This window comes from Pteronotus mesoamericanus, unplaced genomic scaffold (genome assembly GCF_021234165.1).
Source record: "Pteronotus mesoamericanus isolate MK-2021 breed Mesoamerican mustached bat unplaced genomic scaffold, CSHL_Meso_final contig_94, whole genome shotgun sequence".
NCBI classification, from domain to species: domain Eukaryota; kingdom Metazoa; phylum Chordata; class Mammalia; order Chiroptera; family Mormoopidae; genus Pteronotus; species Pteronotus mesoamericanus.
The window spans coordinates 2519256-2545880 of NW_026555285.1; the positions used below are offsets into that span (position 1 = coordinate 2519256).

Consider the following 26625-nt stretch of genomic DNA (forward strand, 5'->3'; position numbering starts at 1 on the left):
CCCAGGCCCAGCAGAGACAACCACAAATACTGGATTGGTTTGTAGCTCCAAAAAGAATGTCCAGGGCCAGTCACAGGCAGTGTTTTTCATTTGTCTACACCAGAATCTCTCCCAAGAAGACCCAGAACCAAAACACCCAGTGGCCAGCTTCAGACATCATCAGATCAGGATCCCATAAGCTTCACAAGTGGCATAACCAAAGGGAGATCTCAGCAGACACCAAACCCAGCTGAGGCGAATCCCATTTCATGTGGTCAGCACCTGCACTGCAGCATGTACACTGTGGTCAGGGTTGATACTCACACTCAACCAGCGTGAGGGACAACCTATACAGTAATAGACCAGTAGCAGTGAAGACTACATTACAACAGAAGGGCCCACATAACCCACACAATGGTTAATCCTGCAGCACCCATCACAGGTCATCAAGGACACTACCACAAAGTCTCACAGGACACCTACTACATAAGGCCACCCTACCAAGACCAGGAGTCACAAGATCTATCTTATATACAGAAACAAAGACAAAGAGGCAGCCAAAATGGGAAAACAAAGAAACATGCCCCAAATTAAAGAACATGAGAAATCTCTGAAAAAGCTAAATGAAATGGAGGCAAGTAATTTACTAGATATAGAGTTCACAAGAATGGTTATGAGGATGCTCAAGGCACATAGTGAGAATTACAATTAAAGAGAACATATAAACCTTTTAAAAAGCAGTCAGAAGTGAAGAATACAATATCTGAAATGAAGACTGGGCTAGAAAGAATAAACAGTAGGTTGGATGAAGCAAAGAATCAAATCAAAGACTTGGAGGAAAAGGTAGTAGAACGCACCCAATGAGAGCAGTGAAAATAAAAAGAAAATATTTAATCATGAGAATAGTTTAAGGGTCTTTTGGGACATGAAATGAACCAATACCTTCATCATAGGGGTACCAGAAGAAAAGAGAAAACAAGAGATTGAAAAACTACTTAAAGAAATAATGATTGAAAACTTCCTAGCCTGGTGAAGGAAAATGACACTCAAGTCCAGAAAGTGCAAAGAGTCCCAAACAAGATGAACCCAAATAGGACCACACCAAGACATATCATAATTAAAGTGGCAAAGGATAAAGACAGAGAATATAAAAAGCAGCAAGAGAAATATGTTTACCTAGAAGGGAGCTCCCATAAGACTTTCAGCTGAATTTTCCACAGAAACATTTCAGGTCAGAAGGGATTGGCATGAAATATTCAAGTTGATGAAAAGCAAGGACCTACAATGAAGGTCATTTTACCCAGCAAGACTATCATTTAAAATTGAAGATGAAATAAAGAGCTTCCATGACGAGAAAAATTAAAGGAGATTGTTACCACCAAACCAGTATTACAGAAATGTTAAATGGTCTGCTTTAAGAAGAGGAAGGAAAAAAACAGAGGGACATAGCTGAGGTATGGGAAAAAAAGACTTCATGCAAATGGAGATAAAATAAACAGCTGGAGTAGCAATTAATTATATCTGACAACCTAGACTAAAATAAAAGTTATATTAAGAGCTAAAGATGGACACTACATAATGATAAAGAGAGCAATCTCCCCCCAAAAGAATATAACCCTTGTAAACATAACACTTATGCACCCAACATAGGAGCACTTATATATAAAAAGCAACTCTTAACAGACATAAAGGGAGAGCTTGACAGTAATACAGTCATATTAGGGGACCTTATCACCACAGTGACATCAATAGATAGATATTCCAGTCACAAAATCAACAATGCAAACTGGCCTTAAATGACATACTAGGTCAGATGGATTAATTGATATCTTCAGATTATTGCACCCCAAAGCAGCAAAATACATATCCTTTTCAAGTGCACATGAAACATTTTCTAGGATTGACCACAGATTAGGAAACAAAACAAGTCTCAATAAATTTAAGAAAATTGAAATTATGTCAAGCATCATCTCTGACCATAATAGTATGAAACTAAAAGTCAGTTACAAGAAAAACAATAAAAAACTCACAAACATGAAAGCTAAATAACCTGTTATTAAACAATGAAATCAAGGTAGAAATCAAAAGATATCTTCAAACAAATGAAAATGAGCACACAACTACCTAAAATCTATAGAACACAGTGAAAGCAGTTGTAAGAGGGAAATTCACAGCATTACAGGTCTACCTCAAGAAAAACCTCTAAAAATGATCTAACTTTACAATTAAAGGAACTAGAAAAAGAACAACAAACAAAACCCAAAGTGAGTAGAACAAAGGAAATAATAAAGATCAGAACAGAAATAAACAATATAGAGTCAAAAAAAAACAATATAAAAGATCAATGAAACCAGTGCTATCTTTGAAAAGATAGACAAGATTGACAAACCTTTAACCATACTCATTAAGAGAAAAAAGAGTGGAATCAAATAAAGAAAATCAGAAATGAAAGAGGAGAAGATAACATTTGAAACCAAAGAAATACAAGGGATCCTGTTATGAAAAACTATATGCCAACAAATTGGACAATCTGAATCAAATGGATAAATTCCTAGAAACATATAAGCTTCTAAAACAATGAGGAAGAATGAGAGTACCTGCATAGACAGACTACTACAACTAATGAAATTGGAGCAGTAATCCAAAAAACTCCCAACAAACAACAGCCCAGCCCTAGACAAGATGGCTTCGTGCCGCCACCTGCGCGGAATGGAGGACCCTGAGTGGGGGTCAAGGGAGACTGAGAAAGAGACAACACAACACAAGACAGTTTAAGGAAAAGCGGGGGCCAGGTGGGACATTGTCCTCTGATGGAGAGACAATGACCCTGAACTAGGTCTCCGTGTTTATTTTATGGGGGTTGGTTAGATGAAGCTCAAGGATGTTTCTGCAGCTGCAGGCAAAGATTATTCATTTCCCAGGCTACCTAAATGGTAAAACTTTCTTTTGCCAAGGCTGCAGTTGCGTTCAACTGAAGCTTGCGGGTAACTATTTCCTTCCCAACCCCCACGGGCTCCGGCTGCCATCAGCTGCCAACCTGCTCTGCCTTGCAGATTCAGGCAGTCAACTGTGGCCTTGCCAAGCGCTTAACCTGGGCTTTGATGCCAGCCGTCACTGTCTCCCACAGCTTCACAGGCGAATTTTACCAAATAGTCAAAGAAATACTAACACCAGTGCTTCTCAAACTGTTGCAAAAAATTCAAGACGAGGGCAGCCACCCAACCTCATTTTACAAGGCCAGCATTATCTTAATTCCAAAATCAGACAAAGGCACTACAAAAAAACAAAATTATAAGGCAGTATCTATGATGAACATAGATGGTAAAATTTTGAACAAAACATTAGCAAATCAATCCAGCAATACATCAAAATGATCATATGTCATGATCGTGTGGGATTTATTCATGGTATGCAAAGTTGATACAATATCTTTAAATCAATAAATGGGATACCCCACATAAGCAAAATGAAGGATAAAACCACATATCAATACTTGCAGAAAAAGCATTTTATAAAATCCAACACTCTTTTATGATAGAAACTCTCAGTAAAGTGGGAATAGAGGGAACATACCTCAACACAATAAAGGCCAAATATGGCATACCCTCAACCAACATCATACTCAATGGGCAAAACCTAAAAGCACTTCCCTTAAAATCAGGAACAAAACAGGGATGTTCATTTTCACCACTCTTATTCAACATAGTACTGAAGTCCTAGCTACAGCAATCAGACACAAAGAAGAAATAAAAGGCATCCAAATTGGAAAGGATGCCTTTTCCAATTTGGAAAACTCATTATTTGCAGATGATGTGATACTGTATATAGAGGATCCTAAAGATTCTACCAAAAAGCTACCAGATCTAATAAATTCAGCAGAGTAGCAGTATACAAAATTAATACTTAGAAATCAGTGGCATTTCTAGACACAAATAATGAACTATCAGAAAGAGAAACTAAGAAAATAATCTCATTTACTACTGCAACAAAAACAAAAAAACTACCTAGGAAAAAAACTTAACCAAGAAGGTTAAAGACCCCTACTCAGAAAACTATAGGATATTTTTTGTAAACATTTTTTATGTATTTTTTATTTATATATCATGTTTATTCTATTACAGTTGTCTCAATTTTTACCCCTTTACTGCCCTCCACCCATCCCATCCCCACCCCCCTCTCTTGCAGTCAATTCCCACTCTGTTTTCCATGTCCATGGGTCATTTATACATGTTCTTTGTTTAGTCCCTTCCCCTTCTTTCCACCATTGTCCTCCTTCCCCATACCGTCTGGTCACTTTCAGTCTGCTCCATGCTTCCGTGCCTGTGGTTTATTTTGTTTGTTTATTTTGTTGAATAGAGTCCACTTATAGGTGAGATCATACAGTATTTGTCTTTCATCAACTGGATTATTTCACTGTTTAATATCCTCCAGTTCCATCCATGTTGTCACAAAAGGTAGGAGTTCCATCTCTCTCTCTCTCTCTCTCTCTCTCTCTTTCTTTCTTTCTTAAATGCAGATTAATTTTATTTATTTTTTAAATGTCAAAGTTGATTACAAAATATTAAAAAAATATAAAACCATTATAAAGTCTCAGCAATTAAACCAACATGACATCAGCATGGAAATAATCAAATAGATCAATGAAATATGATGAGCATTCTAGAGACAAATGTATATATCTGTCTAACAATATATGATTAAGTTGATATTTCAAATCAATGGGTAAAATAAGGCTTATTCAACAAATAAGGTGCATGGACCACTATTACTTGAAATAAAAGAAATAAAGAGCCCTATTTCACATATTATACAAGAAATATTCAGGTGAGTTAAAAATCAATATGCAAAATCTAAGAAGTTTTAGAAGAAAATAGAACTAATATTTTTTATGACCTGATGTAAATATTCAAACCCAGAAGTTATAATTATTGACAATATGACTATATTAAACAGTTAACTGTATAGTAATATACATATAAAAAAGTAAAGGACAAGAAATAGAATAGAAAAGTATTTGCAACACATCTGAAATGTGGTTAATAGGGGGTTTTTTAGGGAAAAATGTTCTACAAACCTTTAATCAATAAATGGATAAAGAAAACCAAAAAGTCATTTAAAGCTTTTTTTTAAATAATAGAAATAGGCAAGAAATATACTAAAACAGACACAGTTTCAACAAATAGTAAAGGAACAATTAAAATAACATCATGGCCACAATCAGATTAATGAGTATTAAAAATATTGGTAATATCAAGTATTGGCAACTCTGAAAGGAAATGGTTATTCATAGAAACTTTTTCTTCATCTTAAAGCAGTCCCTTTAGCATATTTTGCAATGCTGGTTTGATGGAGGTGCATTCTTTTAGCCTTCTTTTGTCTGGGTAACTCCTTATTTCCCCTTCCATTTTAATTGAGAGCCTTGCTGGGTAGAGCAGTCTTGGTTGCAGATCTTTGCTTTTCATTACTTGGAATATTTCTTGCCAGTCCCTTCTGGCTTTCAGGGTTTCTGTTGAGAAGTCAGCTGCTAGCAGTATTGGGGCTCCCTTATATGGTACTACCTCTTTCTCCCTTGCTTGCTTTAGGATCCTTTGGTTGTCTTTGATATTTGCCATTTTAATGATGATGTGTCTTGGAGTGGGCCTCATTGGGTTCCACTTGAATGGGACCCTCTTTGCTTCCTGGACTTGTGTGACTTTTTCTCTCCTCCAATTAGGGAAGTTTTCCCTCATTACTTTTTCAAACACGTTCTCTATCCCTTGCTCCTCTTCTTCTCCTTCTTGTATCCCTATTATATGGATATGATTACGTTTCAGGTTGTCCTGCATTTCCCTAAATGCCTCTTCATTCTTTTTGAGTCTTTTTTCATTTTCTCACTATTCTGGGAGCTTTTTCTACCTTATCCTCCAGCTCTCTGATTCAATCCTCGGCTCCCTCGAGCCTGCTTTGGATTCCTTCTACTGTGTTCTTCATTTCAGAAATTGTATTCTTCATTTCCTCATGTCTCTTATTGATAGTTTCTATGTCTTTTTTCACGCTGATATAGTTTGCAGTTAGTTCTTCATAGTTTCCCTGTAGTTTTTGGTAATTCTCTCTGAGCTCACTGAGCTCATTAAGCTTCCTTAGAACTGTTATTTGGAACTCAATATCTGATAGTTTACTTGCCTCTATTTCATTTTGTTCTCTTTCTGAGGGTTGCTCCTTTCCCTTCGAGTGGGGCATATTTCTTTGTCTTCCCATTATTTGTGAGACTCTTCTCTTTTTCTTCTGATTCTTAAGTTGATCTGTCTTGATCTCCTGACTTTGTGGTATGAACTTCTATGGTTGGAATACTGCTGATTTTACTTTCTGGATCTGCCTCTGACGATGTCAGATGTTGACCCTGTCTGACCTTAGACAGTCTGTTTGAGACTTCCAGTAATCTACTCTTTGTGGCTGTCTCCTTCAGCTGTTAATCTATTCACTCTGCACTCAGCAGGCCACCTTAGACAGCTCAGGGAGGGGCGGAGTCTCTCCTGGGGGCAGGGTTATTGGGTCCACTCACCCTGCTGCCATGTAGAAGAGGAGCCCACACTGGGATCCTGCCAACTAATCTCTCAGTTCTGTCCCCAAAGCCTCTGTCCCCAACCTCTCCTCAAGTGTCACCAGACGTATCTGTGCCTTTAGCCAGGGATCTACTGTCTGTGGCTGCTACTCTGCTCTCAGCAGGCAGCTTAGATAGCGCAGGGCCGGGTGGAATCCCACCTGGCGGCAGTGCTATTGGGTCCTTTGCCGCTGGTGCTGCTCAGGGGGAGTGGTCTCCTTCTGAGCAAGATGGGCGCTGTGCAGGGGGGATGAGTCAGCATGGAGATCCCAAGAGTCAGCACGGAGATCCCAAGAGCTACTCTCTCAGTTCTCTCCCCAAAGCCTCCTCCCCCAGTGTCTCCTCAGGCATCTCTAGCCCACTCTTCCCCGCCTTTGCCAGAGACCAGGGTAAGTGGCTGCACATAAAAATTTATGCGTTGGCCCTTTAAACAGTTCTTTATGTCTCCAGCTGCCTGTGTCTGACAGAGAGCCACCCTGCCACTTTTCGCAGCTGGCTGTTTTCTGTGTATCTTTTGGGCTCTGGTGCCGTGGGCTAGAGATCCCCACTTTTGGTTTAGACCTCGCTCTTCTCAGGCTGGGATCCAACTGGCCGTTTCAATATTCTTCTGGTGCTGCTGCCCGTAGGCGCCCCACCCGCCTTCTCAGGTCTGTACCGCACTCCTTACCAGTTAGATTGCCCTAAAGCCGATTCTTCTGTCTCTGAGGCTACAAGGCTCCTCTCTCACTATTGTTCAGTTGTTTGTTCCAGGTGATTTCTCCACAATTTAGTTATAATTCCAGGTTGGTCCTCGGAGGAGGTCCATGTGACTTCCACCCACTCCTCCACCATCTTGATTCTCCCATATAGGTTTTTTTTTCCAGAAAACTATAGGATATTAAATAAAGAAATTGAGGAAGATATAAAGAAGTGGAAGCATATACCATGGATATTCATGGTTTGGAAAAAAATAACATTATCAAAATGTCCACACTACCCAAAGCAATCTATAGATTCGGTGCAATCCCTATCAAGATACCAATGGTGTATTTCACAGAACTAAATCAAATAATCTAAAAATTTATATGGAACCACAAAAGACCTCAAATAGTAACAGCAATTTTGAGAAAATAAAGTTGGAGGAATAATGCTACCTGATATCAAACTATACTACAAGGCAATTGTAATCAAAACAGCTTGGTATGGGCATAAGAAGAGGCATGTATATAATGAAACAGAACAGAGAGGTCAGAATTCAATCTGTGCCTCTATGGTCAATTAATATTTGACAAAGGAGGCAAGATCATACAAGGAAGTTAAGACCATCTCTTCAATAAATGGTGTTGGGAAAACTGGACAGGTACATGCAAAAATGTGAAATGAAGCCACCAACTTACAGCATATACAAGAATAAACTCAAAATGGATAAAAGACAAATGTAAGTTGTGACACCATAAAAATCTTAGAAGAAAACATAAACAGTAAAATCTCAGACACACCTTGCAGCAATATTTTTGCCGACATATCTCCTAGGGCAAGGGAAACAAAGGAAAAAATAAACAAATGGGACTACATCAAACTAAAAAGCTTCTGCACAGCAAAAGAACCCATCAACAAAATGAAGAGGGAATACACTATATGTAACATATTTGCCAATGATACATCTGATAAGGGGTTAATTTCCAAAATGTATAAAGAACTCATACAACATAATACCAAGAAGACAATCGAATTAAAAAATAGGTGGTGGATCTGAATGGACACTTCTCCAAAGAGGACATACAGATGGCCAGTAGAAAGATGAAAAAATGTTCGACATCATTAGTCATAAGAGAAATGCCAATTAAAACCACAGTGAGACATCACCTCCCACCTGCCAGAATGGCTACCATCAGTAAATCAACAAACAAGTACTGGTGAGGATGTAGAGCACTGTTGGTGGGAATACAGATTGGTATAGCCACTGTGGAAAACTATGAAATTTCCTCAAAAAATTAAAATGGAACTGCCTTTTGACCCAGGAATTCCACCTCTCAGATATCTTAAGAATTCTGAAACACCAATTTAAAAGGATATATGCATCCCTATGTTCATTGCAGCGTTATTTACAATAGCTAAGTTCTAGAAACAGCCCAAGTGTCTATCAGTAGCTGAGTGGATAAAACAGCTATGGTATATTTACACAATGGAATACTACACGACCATAACAAAGAAGTAAATTTTACCTTTTGTTACAGCATGGATGGACCTGGAGATTATGATGCTAAGTGAAATAAGCCAGTCAGGGAAAACAAGTACCATATGATTTCACTCATGCGGAATCTAATGAGCAAAATAAACTAACAAAATAGAAACAGACTCATAGGTACACAGAACAGACTGCCAGATGGGAGGGTGTAGGAGTGTTGAGTAGGAAAGGTTTAGGCGTTAAGAAAAAAATAAAAATTCAGGTTGTTCTTATTTAGGGACATGTGTCTCCCTCTCATACTATGATAGAAATTATAATAGCACAAGAGTGCTTGAAGACATCCTTGTGTCCCATCAGTCAGTGAGCTTTACCTGACCCATGCCCATTGCCTCTCATGTTTCAGGGGCATGGGCGGGTATAGAACTCACAGCCCACATCAACTGGAAATGCTGGTTCTTAAAAAGGTCCTGACTCCACTACCCTCTCTTGTCTTCCCCTTATTCCACACATTCTACCCAGCCCACTGCTCATGGACCTCACCTGTGAATTAAAAGGACCTCAGCAATTATGAGTCTTTCAAGTGCTATAGTCAAGGCTTCTGATCAGTAAGAGACTCCGTATCAAAAGGGGAAGATGTAGATCTAGTCTAGCTCTGCTGATTACTATTTTGTTCACTCAGTTATTCATTCATCAAACATTTATTGAGAGCTTTGTTCAGTACCTTTTTTTTTTTTTTAATCAGGGAATTGAAGCCCAGAGAAGTAAAAGTAGCAGAGAATGTAAGAAAAACATCAGTTCTTGGTTTTGCTCAAGTTTACCCAGGTCTCCAAAGTGTAACACTAGGCTCTTACCTGTACACCTATTCAAGTCCTCCTTTTGAATATTAGCAATGCTTTACATATGGCTTTTGCTTCTTACCAAGTAACTTTCATCTGATCCTTAGAACCTCAGGTGCTTGTTGAGCTAACATATGAATTTTAGTTCCAGATAGCTAGATCTTGACTGTATATTATGATTAAAAACTTTTGGAGCTGACAACCTTACATGTTTATTCTGCAAGTTAATGTAAACTTCATGCTCCAGAGCCTAGAAATAATTTTAAGCATGAAGAAAAATGCTCTGTTGTTCATTTGTATAAAATGTGTATCCCTGGAAAGAACTATGTCTGTCTCCATTCTCTGTGATTCTACAGACAATTTTCAACCTTAGCAAATAATAACTAATGTTTTCAGTGCCTTATATCTTAGGCCTCTGTTTGGTTAGAACATATTTGGTTCAGAAGCCCCCAATAATATGAGAGCAGGCCCATAATAGCTGCTCTCATTCTGAAGCTGAAGCTTCTGCTTCCTGTACCAAATTTGCTGAGTTTTGCATTGAGTCTATTATTGGCACAGATTTAACCACAGATAGTACAACCTAGAGTGGCAGACCTGTGTTTGTTAATTTATGTTTCTCATGGTGAGTTCCTCTAGGATAAGATCAGGCCAATCTCAGGATCACAGAACTTTCCAGGGATGGGACCTTCATTCCCTGGAACCCTAACACTGACACACTCACCAGTTTTTACTGTGTTTTTCTCCTGACTTTGATCTGAATGCCCTTCCCATGGTGGCACACATCAAGACTTGATGATGCAGGGAAAGGTTATAAGACTTAGAGTTTTCTTTATGGAAGAATCGAGTAGTTAATAATGTTAATGGTACATGGCCCACTTTATGAAGAAAAGCCAAATGTTTATGTATCTGTAGGCGTCCTTTTTTACATAAAACACAAGGATAGTATCCCTGTGAAGAACCAGATACTCAGGGCATCTTCCTAAGTAATTCATTGTGTGAACTTGTCATTAGTTCAAGGTTAGCAAACACTGCACACAAAATATCATCCTGGGCTCTTAAAGGTTCTAAGATAAGAAGACAACATCCCAGATCCTAAAGGTTTATATGATCTAATAGGGACTGGAGACCCATAACCAGCAGATAGTAGATGATTATAGACACACAAATTTAGTAACAAGGTAGGGTAAGAAATTAATATTCACTAGGAGGTTTGGGAGGGTTTCTTGGAAGAGGGAGGGTTTGAGGGGGGATTTTTAAAAGGAGGAGAACCTCTATAGGTAGATATAAAAGGTAACAAATTTCTTATACTTTCACAGATCCCTTCATATTACAGATTCCCAGACTGTCAGGTCACCATGTTGCTCTTACAGAGAGTTGCTTCTAATTAAAGGTCCTGGACATAATGTCAGAGTCCATGTTTTGCTAGTGGCTCCACTTGAGGAGTTTGCTAGTGGAAGTCATGTCTAGTTTTAGGATAAAATCCACAATCTAATTTTAGGAAGTTCTTCTTCTTAGAGATAGATGGACTGTAAAAACTAGAGCAGATCAAATTCAGCCCCATCTCTTTGTCCCTACTGGCCATTCTAATGGATCTGTTTTATCTGGAAAATTCCCAGGCCAAGCCAGGGAAATGGTGTGGATTTCCTTACATGACTCTGCTAAAAATAAAAAAAAAATCAATTGGTGAGAATAAAGAGTTACAAAGTGGACTAGGAGTATTTCTTTTTTAAAAAACATTGCTGTTTATAGATGGACGTAGAGGATATTATGCTAAGTGAAGTAAGTCAGACAGAGAAAGACAAATACCATATGACTTCACATATATGCAGACTCTAAAAATGAAAATAAACAAACAAACAAAACAGAAACAAACTCATAGATACAGATAACATTTTGATGGTTGCTAGATGGGAAGGGATTTGGGGGAAGGCTAAGATGTGCAAATTACCAGTTATAAACAGTCATGGTGATGTTTGCAAAGTATAGCATAAAGATATAGTCAATAATAACTGTGTATGGTATCAGATGGGTACTAGACTTATTGGGGTGATCACTTAGTAAGTTATAGAAATGTCCGATCACTATGTTGCATATGTGAAACTTTGCTGTTTATCTCATAACTTTTTAAAGAGTATATTTTTATATATACTCTAATGTAAACCACATTTAAAGTTAAGTAATTTACAGAGTATCAAGAAAAGACAAAATAAACCAGCCTCAATGCCTCTGCTCAGCGAAGATTAGAATAAATAAGTTGGAAGATACTAATGAGATAGAGTGTCAGATTTCTTCTTTTATAAAAGGGAATTATAAACTGTAGCATAGACAAAAATATAAGAAAGTCATGGCTGAAATATGAAGCAAACTAAAGTAGAGCATGATTTTGAGATATGAGTGTAAGAAAGAATATTTCATTCACCACATTCTCCTTTAGTGACACAAGGAGTCAAAATACTGTCTCTGTAGAAAAAGAAGTTGTGGTCCTTTGCAGTGAATGATATTTACATAATCACCATGTTCTAAATGCTGTTGTTTGGTTTTTCAAATCAACCTATAGATAAAATAGAAAGGACAAATATGTTCACAGAACAAGAATGGAAATACAATTAATCTCAACAATGTACAAGCCAAGTGGATGGAAGTTGAGAGTTGGAAATGGAGATGATAGGGAGAGAGCTTGTGGGCACTAGCATTCTCATCTTTTATGGTAAGAAGTCCAAATACTGTGCAACATTGATGAATGAGTAAGCTGAAGTTTTAAGTCTATTACTTAAGTTACAAATTTGGGTAACAGAAGAAATAAAGAGAAGAATATAGCTATCGAAGGGGTTTAGAACATGCCACTCCAAAATATGCCACTTTTGCATATCGATTATTGTCAGCTGAAGGCACTTGAGAAATGGCAGGGGCAGGAGGGCTCTCTGACCTATGCTTTTCTACCTAAAATCAGACCATAAAATTTCCTATGACAAAAGTTCCCTCTTTGAACCACAAAGGGAAGAACATTCTTATCACCAGAGACTGGCAGTTGAAGACAAAATGGACCTATACAAACAAACCTACTCAAATAACCCTTATCTTTCATTAGTTTCCCCCATATGTTTCTTAGTTACTTTCCCACAACTTACTGTTTCTAGCCCAAGCCCCGTGTCTTCTCAAATCCCTGTAATTTATTGTTCTTTTTGTAAAAAGGTATATTAGCTTTGGGGCCTAACAATTTCTTCAGGTCTTCATTTTCCTTTTGAATACTCCCATGTACATGTAAAAATATCAAATAAAATTTGTTTGCTTTTCTCTTGTTATTCTATCTTATATCAGTTAATTCTTAGGCCAGCTACAGAACCTAAGAGGGTAAAAGAAAATTTTTCCTCCCTGACACTATCAAAAACCAGAGGACTGGGGAAGATAGGGGAAGCAGTATAAATTAAATCATAATTTTTCTTGATGGGTAGTTAATAGATAACATCTAAAGAAATGGCAGTGTAAGTATACTATGACTTACAAAAATACTGGTAATCCCCAGAACTACAGACAGAAGTGGTTATAAATGGTAACCTCTGGGAAGTTGTACTAGAATTGAGCAGGGATAAGGCAGAGACACAATTTTAATGTCACGTAAGGAATTGCTTTGGTAAAAAGAAGTGAGAAAAAAGTTGTATTGACCAGCAGCAGAATTTCTTCCAAGTAGCAACATGGCAATCAGGTATCAAAGTGAATTCTAGTTAATTGGTTTTTGATATATGAGGCAAAAAAAATACTTCAGGGAAAACCTTCAGGGGAAATACTAAATGTAATTGCACAAATTTCATTGCCTGAAATTTAAAATGTAACCCGTAAGCCTTTAAAATTATCCTAAATTTCCCCTTCAGCAGGAAAAAGAAATAGTTCAACTCTGGTATAGATATTTGAATGCCACTTTTATTAAGAGAGATCTTGGGGTTTTTTTGTTTGAGGTGAGACAAAATAAACTGACATGAGATACTTGTCAAAGGTGTAAATTTTCTAACACAAGCCAGAATTTAGCCTATTATTACATCGAAGATCTTTCCTGAGAAGACAAGATGGCAGAGGAGGGAATGGAAGTCACAGTGACCACCTCCCAGTACCAATATGGAATTACAACAAATTGTGGAGAAATAACCTGGAACAAAAAACAGAACAATAACAAGAGAGGAGTCTTATAACCTTGGACACTCAGAAGAACAATTCAAAGGATCAACAAATCCAGGAGCTGGTTCTTTGAAAAGACAAACAACATCGAGAAGCCTTTAAGCAGACTCATCAAGAAAAGTAAGGAGAGGACCCAAATTAATAATATCAGAAATGAAAGAGGAGAAATTACAACTGATACCACAGAAGTACAAAGGATTGTAAGAAATTACTATGAACAATTATATCCAAGAAATTTGAAAACCTCGATGAAATGGACAAATTTCTAGAAAAATATAACCTTCCAACATTGAATGAAGAAGAAACAGAAAGCCTGAACAGACCGATTACAGCCAGTGAAACTGAAGCAGTTATCAAAAAACTCCCGGCACACAAAAGCCCTGGACCAGATGGTTTCACAAGAGAATTTTACAAAACATCTAGGGAAGAGCCAACCCCTATCCTTCTCAGACTATTCCAAAAAAAAACCAAGAAGACGGAAGACTCCCAATCTCTTTGTATGAGGGCAAGCATCATCCCAATCCCAAAACCAGATAAAGACACAACAAAGAAAGAAAACTACGGGCCAATATCGTTGATGAACATAGACGCTAAAATCCTCAACAAAATATTGGCAAACTGCATCCAGCAATACATTGAAAAGATCGTCCACCACGATCAAGTGAGATTCATTCCAGGGAATATTGAGCAAGGATGGCTCAATATTCGCAGATCAATAAACTTAATACATCACATAAACAAGAGGAAAGACAAAAATCACATGATCATATCAATAAATTCGGAAAAATCATTTGATAGGGTACAGCGTCCGTTTATGATAAAAACACTCAGCAAAATGGGAGTAAAGGGAGCATACCTCAACATAATAAAGGCCATATATGAAAAACCTACAGCCAACATCATACTCAATGGGCAAAAACTGAAAGCTTTCCCACTAAGATCAGGAACAAAACAAAGTTGTCTGCTTTCACTGCTTCTTTTCAACATAGTATTGGAAGTCCTAGCCACAGCAGTCAGACAAGAAAAAGAAATAAAAGGCATCCAAATTGGAAAGGAGGAAGGAAAACTGTCATTGTTTGCAGATGACATGATTGTGTACATAGAAAACCCAATAGACTCCATCAAAAGACTGCTCGACCTCATAAGTGAATTTGGCAAAACAGCAGGACACGAAGTCAATATTCAGAAATCAAAGGCATTTTTGTATACCACAAGGAAATACCAGAATCAGAAGTCAGGAAAGAAAAATCCCATTTGCTGTAGCAACAAGAAAAATAAAGTAGCTAAGAATAAACCTAACCAAGGAGGTAAAAGACCTGTACTCAGAAAACTACAGAACACTGAAAAAAGAAATTAAAGAAGACACAAATAAATGGAAGTATATAGCGTGTTCATGGATTGGAAGAATGAATATCATCAGAATGTCCATACCACCCAAAGCAATTTACAGATTCAATGCAATCCCTATTAAAATGACAGTGATGTATTTCACAGATATAGAACAAACATTTCAATATTTATATGGAACCATAAATGACCCCAGATAGCTGCAGCAATTTTGAGAGAAAAGAACAAAGTAGGAGGGATCACAATACCTGACATCAAACTATATTACAAGGCCACTGTAATCAAAACAGTCTAGTACTGACATGTCTGTATAGTCAATTAATATTTGACAAAGGGGACAGAAGCTTAAAATGGAGTAAAAAGGGCCTCCTCAATGAATGGTGTTGGGAGAGTCGGGCAGCTACATGCAAAAAATTGAAATTTGACCACCAACTTACACCATATACAAAAATAAACCCAAGATGGATTAAAGACCTAAATATAAGTCACAACACCATAAAAAGTCCTAGAGGAGAACATAGGCAGGGAACTCTCACATTTTCACGCAGCAATATTTTCACCTATATGTGCCCTAGAGCAAGGGACATAAGGGAAAGAATAAACAAACAGGACTTCATCAAAATAAGAAGCTTCTGCACAGCTAAAGAAAACATCAGCAAAATTAAAAGGGAACCAACTGTATGGGAAAATATATTTGCCAATGATACCTCGGACAAGGGTTTGATCCCCAAAATATACAAAGAACTCACATGACTCCACACCAGGAAGACAAACAGTCCAGTTAAACAATGGGCAAAGGACCTGAACAGACATTCCTTCTCCAAGGAAGACATACACAGGGCCCAGAGACATATGAAAAGATGCTCAGCATCACTAGCCATCAGAGAGATGCAAATTAAAACCACAATGAGATACCACTTCACATGGGTCAGAATGGTCATCATAAACAAACCAACAAACAACAAGTGCTGGCGAGGTTGTGGAGGAAAAGGAACCGTAGTACATTGTTGGTGGGAATGCAGACTGGTGCAGCCACTGTGGAAAACAGTTTGGAATTTCCTCCAAAATCTGAAAATGGAACTGCCTTTTGACCCAGCAATTCCCCTGCTGGGATTATAGCCTAAGAATCCCAAAACACCAATGCAAAAGAACCTATGCACCCCAATGTTCATAGCAGCACCATTTACAACAGCCAAGTGCTGGAAGCAACCTCAGTGCCCATCAATAAATGAGTGGATCCAAAAACTAGGGTACATTTACACAATGGAGTACCACGCAGCAGAATGAATGGAAGAAAGAGCTACTACCCTTCGCGACAGCATGGGTGGAACTGGAGAGCATTATGCTAAGTGAAATAAGCCAGGACGTGAAAGTCAAATACCATATGATGTCACCTATAAGCGGAACCTAATCAACAAAACAAACAAGCAAGGAAAATATAACCAGCAACATTGAAAGAAAAAACAACCGACAGTAACTAGAGGGAAGTGGGGAGGGGGTAATGGGGAAAAGAAGGAAAGGTCAAATCAATGAACATGTATAAAGGACCCATGGACAAAGCCAAAGTGGGGAAGGATTGAGGGTGGGAGGTGGGGGTGGGTGGGTGGGTCTAGGGAAATTGGTGGCAGGAAAATGGGGACAAATGTATTTGAACAATAAAAATATGTATATGGATAAATATAATGAAAAAAAGATCTTTCCTAATGTTCTCAGAAAAGCAGGGTAGAAAATCATAAGTGCCAATGATGATCACAACTGTGTTTTTAAAAAACATTTATAAAATGAAAACTGCAAGAAAACATGACATTTTCTAATAGTTGTTATTTGAGGCTGGTAGAACTGTAGATTTTTCTTTTATTTACTCTCAAAATCTTGAATCCATTTCTTTTCAAATAAGTTTTTAAAGACCATTGTCTTAACTGATGCAAATTAAGAATGATTTAGTTGGTTATGTCAAATATAATTTATAAAAGACTATTTCAGACGGAACTCTATTTAAGTCTATAACCAAACAACTTGAGGGAAAGTGAGTGTACAATAAGACAATCAGTATGTCATTTTTTAACTTTTGTGTGTAATCCCCAAAAGAATGAATTAGGATATAACTTTCACTACCTATTTTAAAATGTAAAATAAAATTATTTTTGAAACTTAAGAAAAAAATACCTTGTGCAAAATTTTTTACTTATTTTTCCTCATAAGAACACACCTGATTTTATCATGCCAATTATTGAAAAATAACATTTATTATATAAACATTAGCTTTGCACTTCTCCATTTCCAAGGTCAGGGATCACATCCCAGTATTGCACCCCAGGGGGTTGTATACCTGTAGTGCTCTGAGGGTACTAGCTGCGGTGGGATGGGCAGACTGATGCTTCCATGCAATGCCATATATTTGCAGTGCATCCAAGGGCTGTGATGCTAAATTAGAGCATGTTTTCATTTTCTCTCTAGGAAGGCCCTTTTGTCTACTTGTCTTTCACAGGAAACATTGCTGACTCTGATGGCTTGATTGCTTCATTGTGTAAGTAATTTTAAATGTTTGCATTTGAGATGTTTCAGGAAATTTATTGCAAGTTTGACTGTCAATTAAGCAAGTACCTGTATCCCAACCTGTATGATTCCATTTATATAAAATGTCCAGAATAAGTGAATGTATAGAGACAGATTATAGATTAGTGGCTGTCAGCGAGTGGTGAATGTCAGACAGAAACAAAGAGTGACTGATAACAGGTACAGATTTCTTTTGGTGGGTAATGAAATATTCTAAAATCAGATTGTGGTGATTCAAGTCTGTAAATTTACTAAAACCTATTGAAATGTATACTTTAATCAAGTAATTATATTGTATAGCATGTGAATTATATCTCAATAAAGCTGTATATTAAAAATATTTGTAGCAAGTGCAAGTTAAAGAGTTTGAAGTATTTAAAGTGGGGTTTTTTTACACTTTTAATACCAACTTTCATATAATGGGCATATATATATATGAGTAAGTATAGATAGGGTTGTGCAGATAATTTCCAAAAGTCTTGTTCAACAGAGATATTAACTAGTTTTCTTATCCTCCACATGCACACTATTCAACATTCAGTCAGTTAGCATTGAATGCTTCCCATGTACTGTGTCAACACTGACAAATAAATGAGCAGTGTAACAACAGGGTACTTTGCCACTATCATAAAACTGCTTGCACAGGCTAACTTCTTTCAGATTTTGCATCTGAAATACCTCATTTTTTTATGTCATTTCTTCCATGATTCTGAAATCATATTCCACAGCCAGGATCTGTGTTGGGACTACTGTTCATCACTAGTGTTAGGAAACTCTTCTAGAGAATGGAGCTAGAGTTAGTGCTTCTCAAAGCAAAGTGTGTCCACCTTAGTGCCTCTCAGGTCCCAGCCAAAAACAGCTCAAGGAGCCTGAGCCCCACACGTAGAATCCAGCTCCTTCTCTTTCAGAGACTGAGCAAAATGCAGCTGTGCACCCTTTTGGTGAGTAAGCTGGAATAAACTGTGCTTAAGAATTGCTGGGGAAGCCCAGGGCCGGGAGCTTCCAGCCTGTCACTGTCCTAGCTGCCCTGTCTGGCATCAGAGAAAGGAATAGCCCAAATTTGGCTCAATCCCATGAAATGCAAATATCTAGGTCAATTTTTATCAGTCATCTTCAATCTACATTTTCGCCTTAAAAAAGTGAAGGTGCTCTTTGTTCTAGAGAAAGTGAAAATCCAATAGATAATATAAAATAGTGCTTCTTGGACTTTAAAGAGCACGAATTGCCTGGGACTTTTGTTAAAATACACTTTCTGATTCAGAGGGTCTGTAGTAAGGCATCCTGATGTTGATCTGTGAGCTGTCTTTTGATTCACCAGAATATAGAGCTGGGCTGTTAATATTATGTAGCCCCTGTTAAAGAAACATTACTCATGACGCTTGTTAAAGATGGTAAAAAGACTTTATTCAGAAAGGGTCAATGCAGTGGGGGCTTTGCAGTAGGGGAGAAATCAAGCTCAACTGCAAATACAACAATTCTGAAGACAGGTGGAAATTTATAACCAAGGAGCACAGTGAGGTCAGTGGATGGAAAATTACTGAGAATAAACATCGGGCCTAGGAGGATTCTTGATAGACCCACTAACAGGCTTCTTGCTGAAGGCAGGCCTGGGTAATAAAATAATAGAGGGTGGGGGATGAGAAATTTGATCAAATATTTGCATCCCCATGTTCATTGCAACATTGTTTACAATACCCAACACAGTGTTCACTATGGATGAATAGATAAAGAAAATGTATTTACAATGGAATATTTTTCAGCCATTAAAAAAAAAAAAGGAAGAAGGAAACCTGCCATTTGTGACAGCATGGATGGAGGGCATTTGGCTAAGTAAAACCAATCAGACAGAAAAAGACACATCCTGTATGATCTCACTTATATGTGGAACCTAAAAAACAATCAAATACGCAAACCCAAACTCAGAGAAAAAGAGATCAGATTTGTGGTTACCAGGGCAGGGGATAGAGAATGGGAGAATTGGATGACAATGGTCAAAAGGTACAAACTTCCAGTTATAAGATAAATATTACTGAGGATGTAAGGTACAACATGATGACTATAGTTAACACTGCTGTAAATTGTTAAGGCCCTAAAGCTATCCTGAGTTTTCATCACAAAGAGAGAAAAAAAATTTTTTTTCTTTTATTTTAAATCTATGTAAGATGATAGATGCTGATTAAACTTATTATAGTAATCATCTCACAATATATGTAAGTCAAGTCATCATTCTGTACACCTTAAACTTATGTAGTGCTTTATGTAAATTATAATCTCAGTAAAACTGGAAAAGAAAGACAGTAAGAATGGGCGACTTACACTAAACTGACTCAGCAGGATTCTTGCTAAAACTAGTCTAAGGCCAAGAACAGAGCCCAAAGTTGAGGGCTTGTCAAGAAGAGGCTCGGAGGAGTAAGAAAGTCTTTGTCACCCCTATCATCTCCTAATCCCTACTCTGTGGTAAAGAGCGCAGCTCTGGCTTGGGTCCTGCCTTTAGTACATTATGTCTCCTTCCCTCTCCACCTCTGCCTAAACCTGGCAGACACAACATAAATGATAATGATCACAGCAGTAGGCTTATTAATGCTTCATTTAACCAGCAAAGAGGTGGTCAAGGTTAAGCAATAGATGAGGAGGTACCAGAGACTTGATACACTGGAATGGATGGATAACTGTCCTGCTTTTACTATCCACCACCCCCATCCCTGCTTTCCTCTCCAGCATTAACCTTGGCTCCCGTAACTATCTCTTCAGCTTTGCTGAATTAAATATGAAGTCTGTCCACGAGATATCTAGCCATGTAATATAAAAAGTAGAGATATTTATTAAAGAATATACAAGAAACATTGTACATAGGACAATGGTGCCTCAGTCCCCTTCAAAGGAGGTACCTTGGGACCTCACACAGTTTTCCCAATCACCATCAGCTGCCCTGTTGTATTTTCCTGAATCTCATCGATGGTCTGAAATCTCTTCCTTTAGAAAGGTAATTGTAGTTTGGGGAAAAAAACAGAAGTTGCAGGGTGCCAAATCTGGGCTGTAGCGGGGTTGAGTCACCTGGGTGATTTGATGTTTCAACAAAAAACTTTGCACAAGACATGATGTATGAGTAGGCACATTGTTGTGATGAAGCTACCAATCACCTGTTGCCTTCTGAGTCATCTGAATAGTTTCTGTGGAGAAGTGTTAAAGCTTAATGCAAAATTTGATGCAGATTTGTTGCTCTATTTGCTCATTCATTTTGAATGTGATGGCCACAGAGTACACATGCCTACTCAAGGATGTCTACTGCCCCCCAGTAATTAGTACAGTGAAATCATCATTGTTCACATGTGCGCATTCCAGTCTACTCTCCTTGGCTACCAGGTTACATCGATGTCCCACGGACCATTCTTGTTATATTAACAATGGCTGGACTTTTTCCAGACAGATCTCTTGTATAGGTTCAGACATACTGCATTCTCTCAGCTCCAGGCCTTTGCACATGCTCCTCCCTGAAACACCCTTCTCCTTCATCCAGTTCAGGGGTAACACCTTGCGGTGTAAGGGCTGAAATTCAGATCCAATGTTATGTGTGACTTGATGATATCTAGTAAAATCCAGAGGGCCTCAAATAACCTAACTGTAAGTCCCTTTCCCACCCTGCTTTCTCACTTAAGGTCCCTCTGCCAAACAACCCTCTTTGGTGGGACTGGGCACAATGCCCATGCATCTCTGAGCAGTGGGCTTAAGCTCCCTGCCAGCCATTGGAATTATTCAAATGAGCCAATCACCTCCAGCTGTCCTGCCACAAGAACCAGAGGTTACCCAACCTTTTTGTTACTACACAGCCTGCCTCTCACAGCCCCTCCTTGTTCACTATATTTCCAAGTGCAAACCCCTACATGGCACTGCATGGTGCAGTGCCCTCCTCCCCCAGGCTGTGAGTATATGTGGCCAAGAAACTGCCATTAGTCTCATCTGTCCAGTGTTGTGTGTAGTATTTGTGTCATCCCCATAACCCTAGGGCAAAATCCTTCGCTCACCAATGATGTGAAAACAAGTGGTCAGAACACCTAATCTCCCTTGTCTGGCTCAGGTGCCACTTCCTCCATGTCCCCATACTTCTACCATTGCTCATCACATGGTTTGACCTCACTAAAATGGGAGCCACTTGCAGGCAGACTTTGTGTCCTAGTTGTTGCTAGCACAGAGCCTTCCATATGCTCCAAAAGATTTGTTGAATTAATGAATGAATGGTGTTATATTTCTGAATGTCTAAACACCCACTAATTTCTTAATTCCTAAACCATTAACATTTTATTTATGATATTTTGTTAGATTTTAGATACACTAGAGGGTACATTTTGCCTATTGCATGTATGCTTAAATTTAGAGGAAGAATTTTTACTGTCTCTGTTATGTTGTTTTCTAGTTTGTTCATGGCTAGTGGTTGGCTAAGGACAAGCTGGAGCTTCCTGACCTGCTGGTTCTATCTGGACTTTCATAGAATCTCCTTTCAGCATGTGTCTATGTATTATCTCATTAAATAGCTAATCCTGTTTACTGGCCATCCTTTCTCTCAAAAAAGCCATTCATTAGAACCCTTCCCCCTCCACCCCATCCTACTTTGGCCAGTAAGAAACTAGAGCTTTGTGCTGTTTAGAGCAATCAGAACATGTCACTAATTTTTTACTATCTGTACCTTTTCTAATTGATGGGAAACAGTATTTAAAGGGAGAGTAGAGGTGGGGATTTTTGTTTTTGGATTCTGATTATTTGACACCTTAGGTCCAAAATGCATTACTTTGAGAAATTAAAAAAGGGGCGGTCGGGGTGGGGGGACGGTGAAGGCCAGAAGGGAGGCTGAAGGGAGAGGAAGGAGGAAGGGAGGGGAAGGAGGAAGGGAGGGGAAGGAGGGAGAGAGGGAGATGGGAATGAAAGAGAGAAAGAAAGAAGGAAAGTTAAAAAAGAAAGGAGGGGAATATGGCTTCACCCAGTCATGGCTCTCAGTCTAGCTCTAAAGGCTTTCATATCTCATGGTACTTTCTGAATAACTATCCCAGTAATGGGGTCTGGAAAAATTTCTTAGGGCATGCCCGCTCCACCAGTCAGCACAATTGACAGTTTTTGTCATGTCTGTTGTTAATGAATTCTGTCCCTGTAGCAGACTGAAGTACCCCTTTTGTCCATTTTGGTTTCATTCTGTTGTTCAGGCTCTATTATTCCTCTCCCTTCCCTTCTGCCCCCTTAGCACTTAACTTCTCTTCAGTTATTAATAAACATGTAATTTTCAATAAGCATTTTCTAATAATTTTCATGCATCTAAATTATACTTACAGTTTTATATTGAAATTTCAAAGTAAGGAATTATGTTGTATTTACCAAGATAATTATTGAAGATAATCTTTGTAAAATCTGACTATGTTGAATTAATTTAGAATTCTGCTACTTATAATGAAAAGGGAAGGGTGAAGCCCTAACCATTGTGGCTCGGTTGGTTGGGCATAGTCCTGAAAAGCAAAAGGTCACCTGTTCGATTCCCAGTCAGGGCATATGCCTGGGTTGTGGGTTCAGGCCCTGATCAAGGAATGTATAAGGGGCAACTGATGGGTGTTTCTCACATCGAAGTTTCTCTCCCTCACTTTCTGCTCCCCTTCCCCCTCTAAAAAAATATTAGATTGGCCAAAAAGTCTGTCATGTTTTTTTCCATAAAATAAAAGACATTTTTCATTTTCACCAATAACTTTATGAGTACATGGGCTATCTCCCACTATTGGTTTCTTGTGGGTAGAGACCAGGGGTGCTGCTAATATTTGGCCAAAATGTCAATAGTACTAAGAACCTTCACAAACACTTTTGACATGTTCAATCAGTCACTGCACTTTCTCCATACACTGCACAAATCTTTTTTTTTGCTTTTCAGTTGCATGTTTACCTTTCTTGAAATAATAAAATGTAATACACCAAAAATGTTGTGTATTTTCTTCCATCTTCAATATTAAAATGGCTGCACAAAAATTCACCAATTTTGAAAGTTTTTTTTAAATGCACGCTGATATGACAAACAATCTAACAAAATTGTTTTGAATGAAGTTAAAGACAACTAAGCACTGCTAGAGCCTTCGTACAGAAAACAACGTAACAGACTTTTTGGCCAAGCCAATAAATTTTTTAAAAATCTTAATTCTAAAAGGGAGGGTTGAAGAGGACACATGTGAAAGCACCCTGGAAACTGTAAATTATTTTACCAGTATAACATATTATTATTGTGTTGGGTGGCAAATGCATTTTCATCTCAGGGCTTCTCTTGCCTTCCCCTAAGGCATTATGAAAAATGTAGAGAAAATGGCAGCTATTCCTTTTATTGCCTCCATAAGAAAAAAAAAAAGGTCATTTTCATTGACTGTCATAAAAATGTTGTTTTTAGGGAAAGAATATGGCAAAGCTGATGCAAGATGGCTTAATTTTGACCCAACCATCGTGTCTTTGGAAATTCTGACTGTTATCCTGGATGGGTCTCTCGCATTGGTCCTTATTTATGCCATAGTCAAAGAGAAGTATTATCGGTAAGTGCCCTTCTCCTGTCCTGCTGTAAAAAGGAAAAACATTAGTGGTCCCAATGCCTAAGTAACATTTGTAGTAGATTATGAACACATTTCTCTGTTAGACAAAAAGTAGAGTAGAAACAAAAATTGTTTGATATTAGATAAGGATCATGGTGGCAGTAGGATAATTTCAGGCCATTCAAAAATTAAAATATGACAAATATGTAGTAATAACCTAGTCAATTGTATAGGCAAGCATGGTATTAACAGCACTAGATGATTGCCACCAATATTTTGAAGAATAAAAGGGTAATATTTCTACCCTTTTTTCCCCCAAATCACTCTAGAAAACTCCTATTCCACTCAATACAAAGTAAATTTTCTTATGCAGTTTTGAGTTAGACATGCCAGATAAATAATAAATCCTTTCAGGTTATGGAGGGCATGAAGAAGGCAGAAGTATGCAGAGAGAAAGGAAAAAGGTGGAAGACTGGCCATCCATCAGTCAGACTCTGATACTTTGAACCTCCCTCCTTCTCTTTTCCTTCCTCTCCTTCTTAGGGACAAAGTGACCTGGGACAAATAGGTTGCTAACCTAGGGATGATTCCCTAAAACAATGTCAGATGTGTACAGTTGCATTCAGTTTTCTACCATGTTGTATCGAATAAATCTTATATAAAGTTTCATGATTAAATTTCAGACTTGAAAGAGACTTCGGAGGTCATTTATTCCACTTTTCTCCCACCCAATTTTTCATAGGTTGTTAGCAGTCAAAATTAAATTGCTCCTTCATGCCTTGACATATCTTTGATTCCATGATCTTAGTTGTAGACTTGTTACATGCACCCATTTATTATTTCAAACATTTATAATACCTGCATTGTTGAGTACTTATTATAATGCTCAGCCCTTTATCTATTTATCTAATTTAATCTCCACAAGATTGAGGGAGAAACTATTATTATTATCACTTTTTCAGCAGGTGAAACTACAGCTCATAGTGAGATTCACATCCAGGGTCCACTATATCTTCCTAAGAATTGGACAGGATACCCGAATGACTTTATTTAACTCTGAGAATAGTCCTCTAGAAAGGACAGTGTTGCTTCTTCAAGGAAAACATTGGTCTCCATTAATTAGATTGACTTGTCCCATCAAAGGAGCACCACACACAAACTGAGGTCCAACTTCAGAGAGCTTTTCTGTCCTGGTAGATTGTGTTGATGCTGCCATTAAAGAAAAGATGTCATTATTCAGAGTACTGAGCTGGTGGTTTCATCCCTTGTTTCTTTCTCTTTAACAGGCATTTCATACAGATTACTCTATGTGTGTGTGAATTGTATGGTGGGTGGATGACCTTCTCTCCAGACTGGCTTATGGGAAGCCCCAACCTCAACAACAGCAATTGGCTCTACTTTTGGGTCTATCTGGTATTTTTCAATAGTGTGTGGGTTCTGATCCCAGGACTCTTACTGTGGCAGTCATGGATGGAATTCAAGAAAACGTATCACAAAAAAACCAACTTAGAGAAAAAGTTCCAGTGAATTTTTAAAAATCATAAATATTATCATCTTGCTTTATGAGCCAAAATATATCAAACCTTTTTGTTTGGTCAAAATTAAATGCATGCCTGTCTACATTTTCTTTTGTATGTTATCCCTGAACATCTTACTTCAAATTGATTGTAAGGTGGCAAGGCTTTGTTGTTGGTTTATTTTTCTAATTAAATTACAATATAGGAATATAGAATATTATGGCTAAGATTAATTATTATATATTAATAAAACCAATGATCACAATATACTGTAAGGCATGTTATATTAATTTTTTATTCAAAAAAACATGTTGCTTCAACTTTTAATCTTCTCATTAGTCTTTCAGTACCAAAGTGAAACCAGAAATGAGATAAATGCTTCTATATTACATTTATACTTTATCAAATTTGTGAAGCCAACAAAAATGACAGCAGTCCAAATTTGTGAGTGGACCAAATCCTTATGTGTGACTTTGGGGTTTCACACAGACAAATGACTGATCTTTATATGCCTTTTTTCTAGAATGAAGATTTGAGTTACCCTACAAAAATACCTAGTACACAGGTATTTTTGATTAAATGTACTATGATTAAAACTAAATCAGAACTTAGGAGCACAGGGAAAATTAGAGTGAGAAATAAGATGAATGTAAAGTTTATATGCCAAATGTATGCCAGAACATCACACATGAATTCATAGAAGTGAAGCACAAATGTGTCACTTCAGTACCAAGAGGAAAACATGACCATATTGTTTCATAAAACACTAGTTTGGAGAGATGCTTATCGCAATTCTGTCAGAGGTGGGAAGCAGGTATCCTGTTAACTTGCTAAACACCTGCCTTTTTAACTATATACTAAGCTCACAGATGTATTCTCTGCCTGGAAAAGTGTTTGGCTCATAATACCAGCCCCTTGATAATTTGTGGTG

The 26625-nt window shown here is 37.8% G+C and overlaps 1 protein-coding gene across 2 annotated transcripts in view; it reads left to right on the forward strand.

The window, feature by feature from the left end:
• EBPL (EBP like) overlaps positions 1–26625 on the forward strand; it is an 83654-nt gene that overhangs the window by 21266 nt on the left and 35763 nt on the right. Inside the window, exons 2-4 of one of the 2 annotated variants that reach the window (XM_054586610.1) lie at positions 17537–17606; positions 24042–24180; positions 25464–25816. In XM_054586610.1, coding sequence (XP_054442585.1) covers positions 17537–17606; positions 24042–24180; positions 25464–25704 — 450 coding nt within the window. In that variant the 3' untranslated portion in view covers positions 25705–25816. Of the gene's footprint in view, positions 1–17536; positions 17607–24041; positions 24181–25463; positions 25817–26625 lie in introns of those variants that run through there. The other variant, XM_054586611.1, reaches the window with a different exon arrangement.